We start from the raw sequence: 22,012 nt of genomic DNA on the forward strand, positions 1-22,012 counted from the left end.
ATAAATCCATGCAGTGCAATTCAGTTTGAAACAATATAAATATGAACTTTGAAACCTAAAATGTACTAAATAGAAAATGTTCTGAAAGTAAAGATGTCACTGACATATAACAGTATACATGGTATACAATATGCTTAACTAAGTACAATAAGTAAAAGCAGCAATGCATAAATCTGTATATATAACAGGCCGTGTGATCTATTCATCAGTCTGACCGGCTTAGGCAAGAAGATGAGTGGTTCATTTAATGATTTCTTCAGTGCCGATTGCGAATCAGCTGATCTCCACTGAGGAGAGTGGTTGGTGGTTGGGGGATCCTCTGTTCTCCAGGACTTCAAAAAACTCCTCAAGTCTCTGAGCCTGCAGGAGACTACATATGTGTTGCACGCAGTCTCCTCTGCCTTCCCCCACGTCCCACAAATCAGGCCATCATTTTCCACTCTGACCGGACCTCATCTACACTCTGCCTTGCCCCTTCTATGAGCAGACTGTACTTTCTCTATGTTTTTTAGAGAGCCTGAGTCTAACCCCCAAGGTTCCTACTTGTCACGCTTAAACCATTCTCAATTCTGCCATCGTAGTCTGTCCATGTTCTCGGTTTCCACTGGGCTTGTAAATCCTTGGGGATTAGGGCTTTCTCCTGTGTCCTCACCTGGTTGCATGCGGTTGGCACTGTCTCCTAGTTTTGTCCCAAGCTGAACCTAAAGCAGCAGGTGAAGCACTGTGAGACAGCTGATCCCTGTCAAGAAGCACAGGCTGCCTCTCATCCTGCAGCCCATTCTCCTGAATGGGTTCCAGCTCCTTCTCTCTGGCTCCATTGCTCACAGGCTGCGTTGGAGTCCGAGGCTACTAGCACTGAACTCTGGTTTCCCTGGTCGTCTTCAGGGGCAGCCTCCAAAATCCTTTACCACAACCCAGTCTCCCAGTTGGATCATGTCCATATGTATGAATGGATCTTAGAGAGTTTGAGGGATTAATTCAATAGGTTAGCATCGTTTCATTCATTTCCTCTCCTGGACCAGGAAATGCCATCCCGTATCCACCAGCCTTCCTGTGAGCACTTCAAATGGGGAAAAGCCTGTCTTCAGCTTTCTCCTTCCCGTAATGCTAAGTAGCACCAGGGGCAGAGCTTTACACACTGTTTCTTTACACACACTATTCAGCTTGAGTTATATAGTGCCATCCTCACTTTCTACTGCTCCCTCACTCTCTGGGTGATAGGCACAGTGTTTTCTCAAACCCATATTGTGACATCTGCTGTATGGTGCAATTTACAAAGTCTGTGCTATTATCACGTTAGTTTCCTCTGTATTCCTCATCTGGGAATAACCTCTCTCCTATGGTAAAAACCCACAGAAGAGGGAGTGGTGGCCAGACTCGAAAATGGTTGTTACCTTTGTGGATTGGTCAAAGACTTGGTCAATGATTGTCAAGAACTACAACCTGTGGAAAAGGACTGGCAGTACAGGCCTGATGAAAGGGTGACCATTTCCAACCCGAAAGGAGGCTAAGGGAGGGTTGTGGGCTGCTGACTGACAGCCGAGATAGGAAGTCCGGTGAGATGGCATACACACACACACACACACACCAACTGACTCATCAGCTGATCAAGAGTCTGCTTTATTTGCCTTTGGCTAAATTTCTGGTAAATGATCAAGAGGTTGAGCTTTTTGTAGACAGGGTATTCAAGGGCATTATATGGGGATGCTTTAACTGTGCGCTCTCCCTTAGGCCTTTTAGTGCAAGAAGAGCTGTTTTCTCTCCGTCGTGTTTCTCACAGCAGTAGGTCTCATGTTGTTTTACTGTTTCATTCACTCATGGTGAATATCAGGTTTGTACTGGCGGTGCCATCTGTGCGCATATAGTGTACTGTGCTGCGCTACTGCTTCGCCACTGGAAAGCCTGGGCATGACGCTTATAAATGTGCTTCAGTTACAACCAACTCTCCTAAGATACAAATAATTTTACTCTAACTGCGTGTGGCTATTAGCACTGGTGTTTGTGAATTGGATTTTCTTGCAATGAGCTTCATTTCCATAGAAAGAGGGTCATTTTGCACCAAATGTATGCATATTACATCATTTAAATACATGCAAAAAGCACTGGAACACTGAGGCGCTTCTTTTTTGGCAGCACAGTTAGAGGTGCATTCCACCCTTTGTGAATTACACGGTTTCTTTTTGTCTTATTTGTGCAGGTTTAATAGTCGCAAAAGCCATGCAGTCCGTCTGTGAATTTGCCCGTTAGTGTATTGCAGGAGGCAAACACATGAGGGAAGATTTACAACACCCCTGTAGACCTAGAAACGGGAAAGCAAGGGAGAACACATTCTTTTCAAATTGTAACATTGTCACAATGCTGTCTGCAACGGTAACAACCATCTTGGCGTTTTTGAGTCTGGTACCACGCCCTCTTCCTCTCCCTTGGCCTCGATATCCTCATTTCTGGCCTCTGTTCTGATCTGTCTCTCATTCCAGCGCTCACAGCTGAGCCATCTGGAGTCACTCATCCATCTTTTTTCTTCTTTTCTGACAATTTTATCAGCAGCCTGGGAGATCACTCTCTCTGCATGCCGTCATAATCATATGTATTGTAAAATTTGCGGTGATTTATATAGCTATTGACATACAAGGTTTGATTAAATTAGTTAAAAGAAGCTTCACAAATGGCTCAGTAGTAACTAAGTAGTAGTAACAGCATATGTTTTATATGTTTTGTAGGTTGTTTGATTTTACATATATTTTGGATAAGACTTTTATATCAGACACAAAACATTTATGTTAGACAATTTAATTTACACCAAGCAGTCTGGATCCATTTTGTCCAGTTACCTGAATGCTGTGTGGTTTTTACTATAATTGTTCCCATTTAAATTCATACAAACCAAAGAAAAAAACAACAACAGCCACATTGTTTTAAATATAATATACAAAAACTACAAAAACTGAAGAAAGAAAGGATGCCTTATAGGAGCAGATATAATGTGCATATCCAAGCAAAACTGATAATTGAAATCACAAAGGTCAAAATCTGCTGGACAAGCATGCAGTTAGGGGGCAATAATGTTAAGTATAATTACGGTAAAACGGAGGATAACAGCACCCAGAAGGGCCGAAAGGGAGGCCAAGACATATTTCTCCCATCTGCTGACAGGCTGTGGTTCACAAAGCTGCGATGAGCAGAAGACAGTCTGAAGGGGATGTGATCAACCTGAGGGGCGCTGCTCTGAAAAGAGGGTTGCTATAAATTCTCACTGTAGCATCATAGAATTATTTTGGAGAAATTTGCCCTGACCTTAGTGTGAACATGATGAGGCAGAGGACAGATGTAATTAAGATATGACAACCACAGTCCAAAAATAAATAAATAAATAGAAATAGCATTTGCATTTATGCAAATCTTCACTAATGGAAAATAAACACATCAAAGCATTAAAATTCGTCCATACAACCATTAAATATCCCAATAAAAGTAATTTAAAGGTTCAGTGTGTAATATTTAGGAGGATCTGTTGGAAGAAATTAAACATAATTTTCCTATTAGTGAATAATTATTAAAAATAAATTTATTTTTTTGTGTTTTTAGAATGAGACGTTTTTGTCTACACAACAGGGTTATCTTCCATGGAGGCCACCATGTTGAACCACCATGTTTCTGCAGTAGCCCAGAACAGACAAACCAAACAGCTCTAAGTAGCACATTTCACTGCCACCGTAGTCACTCCTTTGCACTTGGAAGGGGTGGGTGAAGCGTCAACTACACCTCTAGATGCCACTAAATACACTCTGGTCCTTTAAAATTAGATACATGAAATGAATTATATCCCAGTGAAACTACTTTATAATGTCACATTATGAAAAGTAAAGTTTTGTCTTACATGTACACAAAAATGACGTACCCACCAGTGCAGTAAAAGTTCACTGTGTGTGTGTTCAGTAACTGCCAGGAAAAATGCTCAAGAATAAAAATACAAAAGAAAAATTCAAAACCACAGAAAATAACCAGTAAAAAGAAAGAGACACCAAGATCAAAAGCAAGTAGAAGCAGCCTGTACAGTGTTACAAGATTCTCTAAAGGCATGTGAAACTGGACAGCACTGCATTTGCACCAGGAGCCTGGAATGCAGCTTTACAAGCAAAACAAAAAAGCGTGTGTGTATGTGTGTGTGTGTGTGTGTGTGTGTGTGTGTGTGTGTGTGTGTGTGTGTGTGTGTGTGTGCTAAAGGATTAAGAGGTACGGTGTTGCTCTTGTGCATAGGCGGCACCAGAGATTGTTCCTTGCTGTGCTCGTTGGATGTTTAACTCATGTGTTTTGATGAGACTGGCTGTACTCCCTCATTGTGTGGGGTGCCACCATTGACAGTATATACTTAGCGAACAGAGCCACCATTGCTTCCTGCTATGGACAAATCAAGTGCAGCCAATGAGAGCAGCTCAACACGCAGTACGTCACCACTGCTGGCTGCAAAAAACCTGTCTCCCTTTGTTTCTGTTTTCATTGTACATAGCATTTTAGCATTTATTTTATATGATGAGGACTTTCCTGTTCACAAATGCCTGTCCGTGGCTTGTTGATCCCAAACCAGCACTCATTTTTTGATAACCTTAGTCTTATGCAGCTTCCAAACAGAAAGGATCCAGTGTCACGCCTGCATATTATTGAAAAGATCTGCTCATACATGTTAACCCCATCGCTAATTATCAAGGAGCTTCAAGCACTTCTAAGTATTTGAGAAAACTGTTCCTGCACCCAGGATTTAAAATATTAAAACATAGTATTTGATAACCGGTAATAAGACTCAACAGTCAACTCTGTTTGAATTGTCAAGATTGACCCCACTTATAAAGCATTTTGTGTGTATTTTTGTTTTTCCATTGGTTCTGGATCATTTTTCATCCGACAGATGTTCAATCTTTCAGTCAATCCCTCATTCTCTGCTTTTCAATCATAAAGGTCTTGGCTAAAGGAGATAGAGGAGGAAACAATGACGCTCCTTTTATAATAATTTGGAGAATTTGACTGGCTGATTTCATGGCCAACACTGCGACAATGTCAATTTATACGTTCTATAGTGTTCTAAAGTTTGGCTTATGTGCATCTGTGTGTGTGTGTGTGTGTGTGTGTGTGATCGTGCAGAGCTGAGGAAGGCAGAGCAGTGTAAGAGCGAGGAGGCGTGGCAGGAAGGGGAGGAGTCGAGCTCAGAGCTGGAGGACGAGGAGGAGCACAGACAGAACAGCGAAGCTGAAGAGGAGGAGGAGGAGGAGGAGGAAGACGAGGAAGAGGAGGAGCGAGATCACACGCAGGATGGCACCCACAACCATATGCCGGTATTTACACGTGTGTGTGTGTGTTAAGAGCTCAGCACGCTGGAGTATCGTCACATTTTAAATTCAAATTAAATTCCAGCATTTTTTTATTAGTTTATTTAGTTTTTTTTTTTATAGCTGCACCATTACAATCAATGGGAATGTTCTACAAAGGACAAATCTGGTATTTTGTCTGTTGTCATCTTGACTAGAACGGAAAGTTTGCCACCCTATGGAACATCTGTGCTGAACTGGATGACGGGATCATGCTTCATGTTGGGTTTATTCTGAACTTCTGCCTTTAGCTTTTGTGCACAAATCACAAGGAATTATCTACAACATGTTCTCTCAATCCCCCTGGACAACTTGAGACAATGATCTCAAATCACTTCACCTCAGTGTGCAGTTGTTATCACTGAGTATCGTCCTGTGTTTTAAATCTGCACATTTCTTAACACCATTGTAAATGAAGCAAATCTCAATGATTCTCGAGACTTAAATAAAGGTTTTGAATTGAATTGAATTGATTAATATAGAACATTTTGCTAACTGGTATCCTTAACTTTGTTTGTGTCCCAGACCAGATTAATACTCCAATAATATTTCTCTTCATTGATCTGTCTGGTCTCTGCAGGCGAAGAGGTGTGTAATTCAGGGAACTCAGATACCAGTAAGATCCTTACCCACCCCTATTTGTTAGTTTTGCACAGAAACAGCTGATAGAAATATGTCCTTCAGAGAAAGAGTTTTTAACTTTTATACTTTGAGTACATTTCAGAGCCTCTACTTGTTCACAGGAGTGGCAGCTACCCTCCCTCTCCTTGCCGTTGCTGCCGCTGTGTTTACATCAAAAACAATGGAAGCAGTGAAAATAATCACAGGGATTTCCACCAGAAATGGATCCCTGATGTATTTATCAAATCCACCCAATTTCACAGCATTATCTGGTGGTTTATTTTCCTTTGAACCCCCTTTTTAAAACTCCCACAGCAGCTGTACACAGAGGAAAACAATAACTTCCCCTTCTCTCCTGACTTATTTTCGTTAGAAGGTAGGAGTACAGTGTATAACAGGCAGTGTGTTGTTTATAGCAGGTCAAAAAGTCACAAGCGATTGTCTACTTGATGGATTCTTTGTGATGCTTTATGTGATATAATGCTTTTAAAATTGTGGCGCTTAAATGCTTATAATACCTTCCCATCATAAAACGTTATATGCTGTAGGCTATACTATGTTTGTTTCTTGTGATATATGATGTGCTTTGGCTGTCTAATTCCACAGGAGTTGACTACAGATGGCAGATGAACTTGGTTAGAGAATTTTGCAGTAAATAACACAAAAACCTACAGTGGGTTTCTTTTTCTATATGAAAATACTCAGAATTCCAGCCTTCCCCTGTTACCCTTATGTGACCTAAAATTTTACATAAGCATCATCTGAGGCCAATTTGACAGAATACTTGGATACTTGGAGTACATATTTGTGTGCGTGTTTTAACTCTGGTCTTTTCTTCTGTTATTTTGTTCAGGAGAACAGTCGCCTATCATCAGAGATGGACTCCATTCACCCTTGAGAGGTGAGTGTGTCTTTGTGTAATCGGGTTGCGTCTCATACACAAGGAGACATTTCCCAGATTATTTGCTCTTAAACCACAAACGCCCTCAAAGCTACAAGAGCAGTCTGCTCTCCCCGGCCCTCCTCTTTGTCTTTGCTGTTACGATATTTTGCTCAAGATACACTGAAGTCGTGTTCCTGCCACTTTTCAGTTAACTTTGTTCCATCTCAGCTGTACAGAAACCATAACACATACTAACTTTTAGCAGCTGCCAAATGTTCTCTCGCATTGTGAAAGGAGACACTTCCCAGAATTGTGCCAGCACAGTGAAGTTTGTTGAGTTTAAAGTAAAGTTTATTGCCCGATAAAGAAAGCTCTGCATAACTGAAACACAATCCGTTTGAAGTCCTCTTGTAAAAAATGTTTGCCTCTTGGTGCAGTGGATTTGTCTTGTATTTTGTTAGCATCTCCCTCAACCAGACGTAACGATGACGCTTTCAGGGCAAAGCAATGACGTACAGATTTATCTCAACCAGGTTTGAAACTATCTGGGGCCGCCTGATCGTGTGTGCTCATCTGTGTAATGCTTTGAAGGGGCAAATCGGACGTAAATCAACCTTGACTTCTTCTAATTTGAACCTGACTTCAAGGATGAAAATATGATAAAAAAAAGATTTAAAACTTTGTTAAAGCAGCAACCAAATTTGAGAAAAAAAATGTTTTACCTTGATTTAAGCAGCAGCATTTCTGAGATGCTTCTGTATCAAGAACGCCTTGATCACACAGTGACTATACACACACTCACACTTGAAGCTATCCCACTCATCTGCTAGAAACTGAGCAGCTCCACTGGAGTAGTCGGGGGTGGAAGGCCTTGCTCGAGGGCACCTCAGTGGTGGTAATGAGAGAGGCACAAGTTGCTCTTTCACTTTTTCCATCCAGATTCATTCTGCTAAATACGTCAGAAATGGAGTATAATATGAATTTATTTTCATTCGTGTATAATCAACTGAAAAATAAGAATCATTGTGTTTTTGTTACCTTAGCCTGAGAGGTTGTGCTGATTCAAATTAAATCTTGGCTGAAATATGTAAGGAGAGTCAGAATTAACCATATTTGAACAACGTGAACATTTTCAATTTGTGCAGGCGGATGGCAAAACATGAAAATAACAACCACTCACATGTCTTGGTAAATATTGAAAAAACATGCACAGATTTATCAACACAAACTCAGAGATCTGGTTTTGATTGAGCTTAGACCCTCTTGACATTGTGGTACAAACAGACTCACTCCTTAGTTGCTGCAACTCAGACTGTATGAGTTTCTCTGGTAACACTTTATAATGAGCCTAGCCTAGTCTCGTCTAGCCGGGCGAGGTGAGTGCCTAGCAGCGGCGGGTCGGCTTAGCCACCGCGGGCCGGTCGGTAACGTTAGTCGTTAGTGTCAAGTGACAAGCTAACGTTATCTTTCACCATAATGTGTGCAACCAAACAAAGACACATACTCACCTCTAGTGCCGCTGACGGCCGCCGACTCCAATGTGTTTCTCCATGCTCCCCTTGGCTGCACTGTCAGAAACTTCTGAGAGTTAACGTAAATATGACGTAACATCCCGCTCTCAGCACGTCATCACGTTGATGACGTGCTGAGAGCGGGAGCTCAACGTACACGTCCCAAACAGATAAGATCACAACAATAGCATGTCTTCATAAACCACCCTTGTTCGTCTTCATACAATATGTTGGGAAGTTGCAGTAAATATCAATACAATATGTTCTATGTCCCTTTGTGTTGTGTCTCTCCTTCGTCTGTTAAGATAACTGAACATTTTGTGAGTCTCGAGGCATTGCCAGCCTTTATATCTCATTTGTAAATGCTTAATAAGCCATAGATAGTGCTCACTTTAGATAAGCTCGTGCAAAATACTTAATTAACGAGTAGTAAGTGCTTTGTAACTGTGAATTCCTGCATTAATAACTGTTTATAGGCCATCATTAGAAAATGAATTTGTTGGGAGTTTTATAGAACATCTGCTAACACAGTCACTAATCATTAATACATGTCTGAATAGTGGATGTGCAAGTGCATGCAGAAATGTACAGTACAATGCCATTTATAACTGTGATTATAAACCACATAGTAATGACTATTTACAGCAGAAACATGCTTTATAAATGATGAATTCAGTATTTACTAATCCATAACTAATGTGCTTATCAATGATGAATAAAACATTTTTAACTGTGTTTATAAACTACATACTAATGTGTATTCATGCGTTATAAATGATGAATTCAGTATTTATTTATGCTTAACTAATGCTTAATAGTGTGTACTCATTATAAAGTGTTACCGTTTCTCTTGATGATCATCAATTCATGTTAAGTTTATATACAGAAAGGCTGTGAGGCAGAGGAACAACATTACAGCTTGTTTGTATAGAAAAAAGAAAGAAATAAAGAAGAAAACTTTTCACACATGCATCATAGAAGCAGAAGTATGAGCGCTACTCTATAATGAGCTCCATGATGTCAAATGTACTGGAGTTCTTCGGTGGGGTGTCGTTCTATGTTTCACCATCTTAAAAAGTCTTAATCTTGCTGACAAAGTGTCTGATTCCCTGAAATTGGTAGGAAGCTCATAGACTAAACAAACCCTGCCACTTTTACATATTCATACAAAACACGAGTATGGGTGTTTCATCCCCACCGAGCTTGTGTTTGATAATGTACACAAATATCGGAGAAAAAGGGGCCCTCAGTGTTTATGAACCGGGACCTACCAGAGTATCTCCATATCTGATAATCTGAGGTAAATAAAGACGCTAATTGCTTTGGCAAGAAATGAGAACAAAAACAACTTGGCCTTTGCGTTTGTTGCACCCCATACCAAGAGAGCAGAAATGTGGATTAAAGTCCAGCTCGTGAACTTGAACACGGCACCCATAATTAAAACAAATATGATGTTTTCATATTGCTCCCTGTAGTGAAATTCTCTTTTTCTTCTCTGGGGTCGAGGCCGTTCTGTCTAACCACTGAGCAGTCCTGCTGCTTTTATTGAACAGGACGTCATAGCTTTCACTCGCTTGTAGCATTTCAATACTGAATAATTGTACTAACAAATATGATTACCTCATTAAGCTTTTTCATGTGAAACACAAGGTCACATTTGTTGCCAGATATTTAAAAATAAATTGTCTTATTAAGTGTTTTTCTGGCATAAAGTATAATGTTTTTATTTTTATTGATGTTTGAAATTTAGTTCTGTAATGAAATTGTTACATGTAATGTTATAAGCGTTTAAATCATCAGAAAACAAGATATATATGAAGCATATATAAAATAAATAAATGGCATGTTAGAATACATGACCAGCTTTCAGGTCATAAACCAGATGCAATATGGTTACCAACAACATTCATAATAACTATGTTGTTGTTTTTCTTTTGGGTCCCAGTTAACAAAAAGGACCCCTCGACAGGGAAGGGTGACAGGATAAACTGTGGGCTTGGGACTTTGATATATGGCGGGTCCTGAGGCTATTTCTCACTTTCCCAGTGGATAATCCAGCATCAACCCAGTACAGGCTAAAGATGACATCATCAAAGGTTACATGTTGTTTCTGGTGGAGATCAGAGATCAGATCTGCAATATCAGATATACAGAACCGAAGTAAAAAACTGAACTTCTGGGTTCCACAAATCCTCACTCAAAATCCCACTGACATTTATAATAACGCGATTTACTAAGAAGCCTACTTGTTTATTTAATATTTCCGTTTTTAAACACTTTCATGAGCGGTGTTTCTCACGAGCCCTAAGGTAAAACGTCATGAGGGCGAATTTGCGGGGGGGGTCGAGAGGCCAAGGCTAGTTCAGAGATGTTTGTAATAACAGTAGGACTGAGAGGGCTGAACGGTGTAGAAGTTTTACAAAGTTGGTGGATTAAATGGCTTTGGAAGAAACCAAGTGACAATGATAAAACCTCTGCCTGCTTCCATTGATGGTTTTAAATGAAAACTAAACGCTTGAAACTGCAACCATGTTTCCATCTTTCTTTTATACTACTACTATATATTTAAACATCAGGTGACCTCCTTGTTTCATCTTTAGAGAGTGAATCTGAAAAGCAGCAATGCCATGTCTGCTTCTCTTTCACAAACGCTTATACTCCCTAAGTCTTCCCTTCCTTCTCTAAATCTCCATCTTTGTGACTCATATATGGTGAAAAATTGACCTCTAAATCCTCACCGAGAAGACTGTCTGCTTTTAATTCAAGGTCTTTCCAGGAAAAGAGGCCCACAGCACTTTAAGAAAAGTGCACTCTCCCTCACAGAGATCATGTGTTGGGAGCAAATATTATGTGAAAGATAGATTTCTCTGCCATGAGACAACTTTGAGACAATGCCAAGACCTGGACATAGCAATTTCATGTGTCTGTCAAGTGACGTGAAAACTGAAGTTTTGAGGTTACAGTCAGGTTAAAGGATCATACCATATTTTTTCATCTTTTATTCAATGTACAAGAAATCAGCTATACTCTGTTAACACAACTTTGACAATAATCAAAGGGCACATCTAAGAAGCAATTTAGTTCTGGTAAAGTGCCCTTTTCCTGAGAAAGAGTCACGTTTACTGACTTACTCAGAGCAGGTCAAAAGAGTACTACACACTTGTGTTCTAATCGTTTTGTTACTTCAATCACTGGAGGCACCTTCAAAAGACTTTCTGAAAATTACACAGAGCTCTTTTATGCAAGTTGTGTCCATTTCAGTGTTTAGTGAAAGCGTGCTGTGCACTGAAATACAATAATTTAAATTATCTGTGAAACATTACGTACATAATCTAGACATCTCTCTCTCTTTGTAAACACAATTTAATCATCTTCACGTTTTTAGTTTGACAAGCCGTAATACAGAACTCACAAGAGGATCAACTCTTGTGGAGTTTAAAGGAGAGATTTACTTTCTCCAAACTTCTTTTCTCAATTCAATTAAAGACCACAGGCATAGGACTTGATGGATACAACAGGGCAGTGTCTTCCTTACTATTTATCAAAGTGATGAATTGTCCTTATTGTTCTTTACTGACTGGGAGTGTTTGTTTCGGATTGCTATTTGAGGGGCAAATGCGAAAAAATGAAAAGGGCACAGCTTAGTCAGGGGTTAGGATTAGTACTTTTATCTACCAAAGGGGCATCCAAGAGGGCACTTTTGTGGCATTTTTTCAAACATGGGGGGTGCCAGGGTACCAGTGCTGACTGACATTTTTAGGATCACAAACAGCTGTTCAATTCAAAGGAAAATCCATTGTTAAAAAACTGTTTTAAGTCAGTGATCAACACAGGAACCAAAAGTCCCCTCACTTCCCGACACTTTGTTCTGTTCTGTGGTCCATGGTTTTCACTCTTCATTTACAGGCCTATTGCAGAGTCACTACATGTTTTTACTAGGTGTTGCAGGCGCTGCTTTACACATGCCATGCCTCACTCTCCATAATCACAAACCAAAAACACCCTTCCAAACCCCCCACTTTCCCTCTCTCTCTCTCTCACCCCAACGGTCGAGGCAGACGGCCACCCACCTAGAGCCGGGTCTGTCCAAGGTTTCTGCCTCTTAAAAATATGTTTTTCCTTGCCACCGTCGCCAAGTGCTTGCTTATGTAAGGAACTGTTGGGTCTGTGTAAATAATTTTATAAGGCTTAGACCTGCTCTATTTGAAAAGTTTCCTGAGATATCTTTTGTTATGAATTGGCGCTATATGAATACAATTTAATTGAATTGAATTATTTAAGCTGCAAAATTTCCCAGCTCTCTCTCTGCTACACCAATGCCGCTGCTGCCTTGTTCTGTAAGCCCCACCTCCACCCCAGCATCCACCTGTAGGCTCTGGTTAGGGGATTTAAGGTATGTGCTCATCACTCACAAATATCTCTGTCTAAACATATCTGCAGGGAGGGATGAGGTTGGAACCTCATTGTATCAGAATCAGAAATACTATTGATCCCCGGGAAAAACTTTGTTATTGTTGGTAATTTAAACCACTCAGCAATGCCTGTCAGTGGCACAGGTTTTAGACCTAATATTCGGCACAACAGCGCTTTGAGTGGCATGCTAACAATGTGTATATAATATATATGTTCCTGTTTTCACAGCAATTACTTTATTACTGCATAAGAACAATTCTAAACATAATGATTATTTCTGAAGTTATGAGATCCAACTTGCATCATCGGATTCAAAAAGGTTTGGTAATGTGCCGTTTGAATCCTAATGGTGAAGTGTGAGGAATGGGAGATTTATGTAGGTTAAACAAAGTCAAGGAAACAGGGCATGGTGCTAATATAAAACATATGTCAGTGTTATAGTTGCACAACATTAGTCTTTAGGGATGCTTTTGTCCAAAGTGCTATTTAACATCAATTCCAAACTACATTTTCAGCATGAGTGGAATTCAACCCATTGCATTGACAGTAAACTCCTCAGGCAAAGCACAATTTGAAAAAGGTGTAAAACTCCAGGTCAAGAATGAATGAGTTTTATGTGAAGGGTGAAATTAGTTTACAGTCCTTGTACATGAAAAACAGCAGAAAGGGCCCTTAAATACGTTGCATCAAGCAAACTGCTGCCCTCGTACCATCCATGTTCAGACAGGAAGTAAATATCTGCACGGAGAGCTTTGAACATGAGAATTGAAGCACTGTTCAGCACTATTTGGTGTTCCTGAATACAGCACACCACAGAACTTTGTTCTCCAGCAGAGGAGGCAACAGCATCACAAGGACTGATAATCTTCAGTGTGGAAACGTCGCTGTTGACCTTCAGTACTTTTCCACATTGTCTACTATATTTATATTGTCCAGCTTCTTCACTTTCTCCACACTTGCACATCAAAGCCTTTATTTGTGCAGGGTTCCTTTCACACCCTGCTCATATGTAGCACGTCATGTCATATTTTAAGCATCAAGGCTGTCATACTGTTCACACATGGGCTATCATGGCAACACATAAACGTGAAAACAAGCAGCTGTCAATAGAACAACCAAATGATGACTAACAACAACAGTTTACTGAAATGTCTTGGTAACTCAGCACTGGTATGAAAACTAAATTATCTGAACATTTAAATGTGCTTATCTTCGGTATTCTATTCTATTAGTTTTATCGATGTTGCCTGTCAGACTCGTCAACTTGCACCACATAGTCATACACATTCAGCGGAGAAAATGTCAAAGAGAAGCTAGGCTGAGCTCTATGGCCCCAAAAGAGATATTAAAATCAGCAGCATGGGATTACTTTTCATATCCCAAAAACCAACAGGGGTTGGTCATCGAGGACACAGATCCATTTTGAAAAAATATGGATGCAATGTGGCTGCCAAAGGAGGAAACGCGACTCTGTGTCATCTGTCCATTCGATAACCTCTTACGACTTACAAACACACGCTGACCCCATATAAAAACACACATGCAAACTTCTGACATAAGTAAGTGTGTGTGTGAGTTAAAGGTACAGACAGGAGTGGTCTAGCTGCACTGTGACACACCTACAGTATATGTTAATTGTTAATAATCATAGGACGTTATTTTAAAAGGTCAGAGCTTATGTTTTCATTTAGTACTTCATTTAACGTGGCATTATTGGAATATAATACGTATAGGACGGCTGTGGTTCAGGTAGTAGAGCATGTCGCCTATACGGATCACTGTGTTGGCAGTTCAATCCCCACCTCTTCCTGTCCACATGTCGAGTGTCCTTGGCTTCTGGGCGCTGAACCCCCAGTTGCTCGAGCCTGAGCCAGTGCATCAAGAGCAGCCTATGCAAAGTCAAATATGCTTTAATTTAACTGTGCTAATATTTAAACTAACATACTTTAGGTAAATAAGAAAAAAACATTCTGCTTTCATTCCTTTAAGGCTCATTGTAACTGATAATAACTTTACTATACTGTGAAACTGTGGTATTATTGCAAGTCAGCCTCAAAAAACAAGTTTTAACATAGCAGAGATTGCTGTCTGCAGAGTTTTGTCGCAGATTTTGTCCTTTAAACCTAAACTAATTTATATGGAAGAAGAGGACTTTGCTCTGTAGATAAAAATGTCTCATTCCAAGGTAACAAAAACTCAGAGATTCTTATCTTCTGGTGATCATACACAAATTAAAACATATCTATGAATATTATATTCCAATTCTGCCAATCGATCCCCCTAAATGTTGCAAAATGGACCTTTAACATGTATTCCCCAGGGCTAGTATGACACCAGGCGGCCAAACCTAGAGAGGATCTTTAGACAACAACCAAGAAAGTCAGTATGTGATCATGACTATTCTCCTTTCTATATGTTCACCCCACAGTCTGAGCTCCTCCTGGGAGGCCCTGGGTGCCTGGGTGCCTGAGCTTTTGAGCACCCTCTAATCATCAGCAATTAGCTCAGTTCAGTTTCCCTAGAATCATACAACGACATCAGTGAAACATGTCAGACAATAAACTGTATTTCACAGGGAGGAAGAATAACTGCATGTTAAAGTAACGCACTGTCACTAAGATAATACAGCCAATAATACAGTGTGAAATAAAGTCTTTGGTGGAATAAGACCTGCAGGACTTTTTTTGAGGACTAAAGCTGTAAGATGCAGTGAGCAGGATGTGAGAGGTCTCAGGAGTTTTTCCCGACCTTTTTGTCTTTATGATTGTGGTCCAGCGATTAAATTGATGGATGAGGGCAGCCTTTGATCTGGAATGATCTATGGAGTGTGCACTGCATGTTTTTCAGTTTTTTTTTTTTTGCCTGTCTGACTGCATGTCTTAGACGTCACAGTGTGTGCAGAGCATCTGCTTTGGCAGTTTGGTGAACTGGTTGTCATAATAAAGGAATATGTGACCCAAATGTGAATCTTCTATGCACTTTATGTGGACAACAGTAGGGTTCTGTGTCACAGGCCATAAGTCACACAGACTTATTTATTATAAGTTGTTGGTTTTTCATGTTTGTAGTTCTAAAACGAAAAAACAAAGCTACTGTGATCCTAATTGCCTTCCATTGTCTCCTTGTCTCTGTCTTTAAAACACAGACAGGAGTGACCTAGTAGGTGGCTGTTTTTAACTATGTGAATGATACCCAATAACACAAATTTCTTTTATTTTATTATTTTTTTGTATTGTTACATACAGTAAAGAACAAAACAGGAAATATGGGAAGAAAGAGAGAGCGATTCAAAACAGGGCTTCTGAGAAAACGTATATGCGTCTAAAGCACTCTGACTTTTCCTCAGGTTTGCATTTAACAAGACCACCAACTAGCTTAACACAGCTGTGTCTATATTTGACTATTCAGATTTAAAAAATCTAATGACTCACTGCATGTCACGGCACAAACTCTGTGTTACTGCGGCCTGGTCAACCACGGCTGTAGATGTCTGTTGAGACCACCATGATTTAATTTAAAGCTACGGGAAGTAGAAGTACAAAATTGTATTGCAAGCATGAACATTCATTTTTTTTTTCATTTTGACATTAAATGACCTCCTCTGTAAAGGGAGGAGGAGAAATGAGTGGGAGTGAGTCAATCTGTCAGAAACTGATTCAAATATTTTAAACCCTGCAGGTGTGATTTACATATCTGGTGTTTCCACAGTTTGCCATGTCCAAGGGAACAGTAGTAAATCTGAGTTAGAGTCTCTGAATATTTGAAAAAGTTTCAAGCTTTTTCAGCTTTTCGAGCTTTCCAGGATCCTCTCGAACGTCTGTTTTTCCCCTTCTCTCATTCTCTCCATCTTGTTCAGTGTGAATTATTACTATAGTTCAATATTTTGGCAAATACGCTTGCAGCTTGGTCAGTGGCCTTCCGCTTCAAAACCATGATGAGCAGGCATCTCTGGTCAAGTTAATAACATAACAATAAATATGCAACACTGCCTTCTGTCATTCTCTTCTAGTGGTTTTTCTAGCCAGTTGTTTTTGGACAGGATGTTTTGCTTTTGGAGAGGTGAGAAGCTGCCCCTGTCTTGGTCCGACTATCTGTGCATACAAAAAATACAGAAGTACAAAGTTTAAACAGCAGCCCTGGAGCAGTACCTAGAACAGACAAAAGTCTGCCGGGTGACGCATGACTTGGGAGGTCTGGGTGTAACATCGTAATGATACAAAACTGGTTGAAATTCCCTTTAAAAATGTACCTTTAAAATGTTTATGCAACCAAAATGACATGGTTAATGTGAGAGAAACGTCACCTTAATAGTTAAATAAGACCAACGCTGACTCTTGGTAGTGGACAGACTGAACTACGTCAGTCATTTTATGAGCCCAAACACTATGATCTTTCCCTGTCCTACACTGCATAGGGATGTAGCATCACTTTCTGCTTTGCTACTGGATATCATTTTAAGCTGTTTGCACATGTTTTTTTTTTTTTTTCAGAAGATGACAAATCTGTCTCTGTAATCTTGATTTATGATTGTGATTGATTACTGCAAAAATGTATTTGCACTAATCTTTTCTCTGCGTTTCAGGTAGTGCGGACTGTGGAGGAAGAGACAGACAGACAGACAGACAGAGAGGGGGAGACAGAGAGAGCGCCATGGACAGACAGAGAACTGGATAACAGCACAGGAAGGCCATCAAACAGCAGGGAGCCAGACACAGACACACTCACACACACACAACAGTTAAAACACACAGCAGAGAGACAAACTTGACACTTTGTCAGAGCCACAGGAAGATACTAAAACAGCAGGGTACTGCCAGAACACACCATAAACTGATGAGTTACACACAGTAACACACACACACACAGAAGAAAAAACACACAGCGATGGAGACAGACTCGATGCTGCGTCAGAGCCACAGGGAGATAGTAAAACAGCAGGCTGCTGTCAGAACGCATCTTAAACCGACGGGTTTTCTACACACACACACACACACACACACACACACACACACACACAGAAGAGCTCTGCAGTTGACAGCAGCCATGTTTGGGAAAGATGGAGCTCATCAGATCATCATCTGCTGCTTCACAGGACTTTAAACAATACAACTGAATGGGGCGACATACTGAGGCAGAGCTGGTTGTTGATTGTTGACCTTGTTAGTGCAAATTATTTTGAAATTAAAATAACAATCAAATCCCAAAAGAAAAGTGGCAATGCACTGTAGGGCTGAGTTCATGATACAAATGTTTAATGGGAAATCTTTTAGTTTTTTGTTACATAATTTCCAAGAAATCCCTTGGAAATAACTAATTTGTTCAACTGATACACTTCCAGTTAATTCATTATATAATAGCACAACCAGGGTGTCTATTAGTCGACACACAGCAGCTCAGATGAACGTGCAAAAATGTAAATGTAATTCAATACACTGTTTATGGAGAGTTTCCACAAATGAATAAATATTTATTTGGGTTTAAATTCAGCTGCTCTTTTAAAGAAAATTCCCTTTTCAGTAAGATTGTGAAAATTTGCTAAAGGCCTTAAAAACACCAGTTATTAATATTTTTACCTCCACACATTTGTCTCTCTGGCTCCAACTCCTATGAAATGTGAACACATACACCAAGAAATGAAAAGGAGGGATATATATATTCCACTGTTATGCACTACCTTCTGAAAAATTCTTGAAGTGTAAGTCCCAAACTTTAGTGAGCACATTTTATTCATTTGTAAGTACAATCTACCACCACAGAACTATTTCACTTAAAGTTAATACATCTGTTGAATTATTGCCCAGCTCTAATGAAGGGTATTAAACTACAGATAACTGTAACTTATCCAAACAAACAGTCTTTCAATGGAAATAATAATAAAAATCCCATTGTTCACATGATGTATACTAGTTATTAATAACAGATACAAGGGACTGTTCATTCGTTATCAAGTAATGATCACATGTTTAAGCTGGAATGTGACGCTATCACTTCATAATCTTTGTCAACCGTGGGCTCAGCACCCTATATTTTAAAAGGAGGGGTCACATTGGATTTTTACAATGTTAATTTGGTGTGAGAAACTATTATTATAAGTTTGGGAATTCAACATGGAGTCAGGGGTTAGAAAAATAGAAAAAATTAAATATAAACAAGTTTTATTACTTATTACAAACACATGTTCACATGTTTATTATCATAAAGTTATATTATCAGAGTGGTTTGTTTCTTCACATGCATACTTATGTGTTTGAGTTTATAGTGAGTTATGAACAAATAACACATGGGGTTTTATTACACATGAATATACCTGACATTAAAAGGATCCAAATCGACAATAAAAAAAGATCAAACTTGGAATTATGAGGCTTTTATACAAATATAACAATAACCCAAATATATTACATGGTGACTTCACCATGCTGAGCCCCATACAGTGGTCTGAAAAATATGTCTTTGTTAAGAGTAAGAATCAATTGCGGCCAAAGGAACCTCACAAAAAGCCGATGTCTGATGTTTTTCTTATTATTTCAAAAGCTGTTGTTTGAATTGTTACTCTTATAGACATATATAGAAAGGTTGTGAAATGAAATTTGCTCACTACCAGAAACCATTACTCCACACTGGCTACAGTCATATGCACAGTAAAGACTGAGGTTTTGCATCGTTAAATCCATTAACTACAAACCGCTATTCAATACAATTTCTGTCATTGCAGGCAGCCACTAGTTTCAGTCTATTTCAGTGGCTTTGAGTAATAAATCATAGTATATAGAGGTTTTTGGTTTTATGTCAAAGTTGCATTATGGTTGAGCGTCACTGTTCACCTGGCAGACCCACTGTCAATGTAAGCTCCACTCACTACCTTTTTTTCAGCGCTTTCTTGATGAATATTGTAAAATGTGGTTCATGATCTGGAAGAATCTAGTACAGACATTAACGTTGTGTGACTTTCAAACTCTCCTTCTTGGCAAATTGAAATGCTGATTACAGTGATGACTGTTTGTATCATGAAAATGTGAATTTGGCCTTTTTTGTGTTTAATAAAGTTGCTGTTTAGCACCTATGGCCCCCAAACGGTCCGTAAAAATATGATTTCAACCCAGAAGTAGTTCTACGTAACATTAAATATTCGTAACTAAATGTGAAATAATCCAAGTTAAAGTCTAGAAAAAGAACACTGTCAGGTTTTTATTATGAGTTAAACACTGAAAAGCTTCTGTTTCTGCAGCTTCATGAGGACTGTGTGGGTATGATCAGATGTGATTGATAGTGGCCTGCAAACCTACGCAAACAATCCAACAACCATCATAGTATTGCTAAATCCTGATTGGTGCACAGAAATGTGTGATATCATCTTTATGTTCACCCACCTCAAACCAGTGAGAGCAGCAACGTTAAAACGGAAAATACAGAAAAACTCTGTGAAATAACAAAAACCCTGTTCAGGTTGGAGCCCGTTACTAACAGCAGCTGATTAACAAAACGGGTTTTCAAGTTGAGTCAGATACATGACTTCATGCATTAGGTGAAATTAAAGTATGATAAAAGCATATTAAGGAATATTGGTAAGTCCTCAGTATGTTGCCACTGTGTTGTCATTTCAAAAAAGGTCAAAACAGAAGAACAGATGGAAGCTTTGCTACTGTTGATAATCTGAATGTGTCCCTGAAAAGACCCCCCCCCTCTCTCTCTCCCTTCTGAACTTAACTTCCTCTTTTCTGTCATGACTTTCTTTCTCCACTTTATCCTTCCATTTTTTACCTGTCAGCATCCCTTTCTGACACCTTTTCTTTTTTCTTAACATCTGCTCATTAGTTTTTACTTTACTTCCTGTTCCTTTTCATCTCTCTCTTCCTTCTCTTCTTTCTCTCCATTTCTTTCATATTCATTCATCCACATTTCCCTTTCCCAGCTACCATTTATTTTATTGTCTCTTTCCTCCCTTTCTTTTCTCTGCTGTCTTCCTTTCTTTTATTTCCTTGTCTTTTCTTGTTTTTCCTCTTCCCTCTCGCCTCCTGTTAAAGATGAAAGGAAAGAAGTGTCTTCTGTTGACAAATGTTCTTGCTAAATCAAACAGACAAGAAAGCTAACATACCAATTTCCTAAATAAGAGAATTCCTAAAAATCTAAATTGTCAGTTTTCCTGATTTGGGAGTAAAAATTAATTACAACCCAAAATTGGATCTGATTATATAATCTGTGGTACTCGCCCACTGCTTTGTCCTTAGTTCAGTTTCAGATTGACCCGCCGGTTAGTTTGTTTATGGTGTTATGAAGTTCACCATTACATAGGCTATACTGTACATTGTACATCCTTGTATATACTTGTTATAATCCCATGAATAATCAGCCATTACTGCAGGTTCATGAGTTTATGTGAAGGTGAGCTACATCCCGCAGTAAAAAATGGAAAACTATGGTGTGTTCAGTAGATCAACCAAGATATGGCAGATGATTAGATTTGGTTCACAATGTTTATCTCTGACTTTTTCCCTCCCAAATAAGGAGCTCAGGTAGTGGAATAACCAATCTGAACTCTTGTTTACCTTCAGAGGAAAATGTATGCTTTCTGTCTCTCTTCTTCTTCTCTTCCTCCAATCCTCCTGTTTCTCCCTTTTCTCCCCCTTTTCCCTGTTTTTCCCCCTCTCGTTCCAGTCAGATTTCTACATGCTGATGTTAAATAGTCTTTGCTGTTATTTTTAATGACTTGTGCGTACTGTGCGATGAAGGTGATGATGCTGACTCCTCTGTCTGCACTGAGAGGGTGCCAGAGGCCTTTACAACACATGTAAATAATCCAAATAAAAGGTTGGAACTTGTGACCGTTGTTGGAAGCCTTTTGTGATAAAAGATAATTGGAAATATTTTGTGAATTTCTTCCTTGAATCAAACCTCTGTTTTGTTTTTTGTACTTTTATGCACTTGAAAACATGTTCTCTATTGTCTCACCTCTTCTATTTTTCCCCACAGCAACAGGAATGCATTTGTGCTTGACGGAGCTGCACAGTTAATCATAGATGCAGTAAATAACTTTGTTAAACTGTTTTATGGAGATTAGTTTTTTAAAGACGATAAGTAAAGACAGGAAAGGTTCTTTTATGCACAGAAGTTATTTTAAAAAGTATGTTTTCTCTCCAGTTTTGCTACTCTTCATGGGTGGAACATTAAAGTTGCACCTCTGGCCAAAGTGATGTCAAAATAGCAATTCTGAATATGCTGAGAAA

The 22,012-nt window shown here is 39.3% G+C and overlaps 1 protein-coding gene across 4 annotated transcripts in view; it reads left to right on the forward strand.

The window, feature by feature from the left end:
- raly (RALY heterogeneous nuclear ribonucleoprotein) overlaps positions 1-21,607 on the forward strand; it is a 130,355-nt gene extending 108,748 nt beyond the window's left edge. For all 4 annotated transcript variants that reach the window (XM_051413818.1, XM_051413816.1, XM_051413815.1 and 1 more), the window contains 3 exons: positions 5,137-5,327; positions 6,835-6,882; positions 17,371-21,607. In XM_051413818.1, the coding sequence (XP_051269778.1) occupies positions 5,137-5,327; positions 6,835-6,879 (236 nt within the window). In that variant the 3' untranslated portion in view covers positions 6,880-6,882; positions 17,371-21,607. The remainder of the gene's footprint in view (positions 1-5,136; positions 5,328-6,834; positions 6,883-17,370) is intronic.
- The last annotated feature ends 405 nt before the right edge of the window (positions 21,608-22,012 follow it).

Source organism: Dicentrarchus labrax, unplaced genomic scaffold (assembly GCF_905237075.1).
Source record: "Dicentrarchus labrax unplaced genomic scaffold, dlabrax2021, whole genome shotgun sequence".
NCBI lineage: Eukaryota > Metazoa > Chordata > Actinopteri > Moronidae > Dicentrarchus > Dicentrarchus labrax.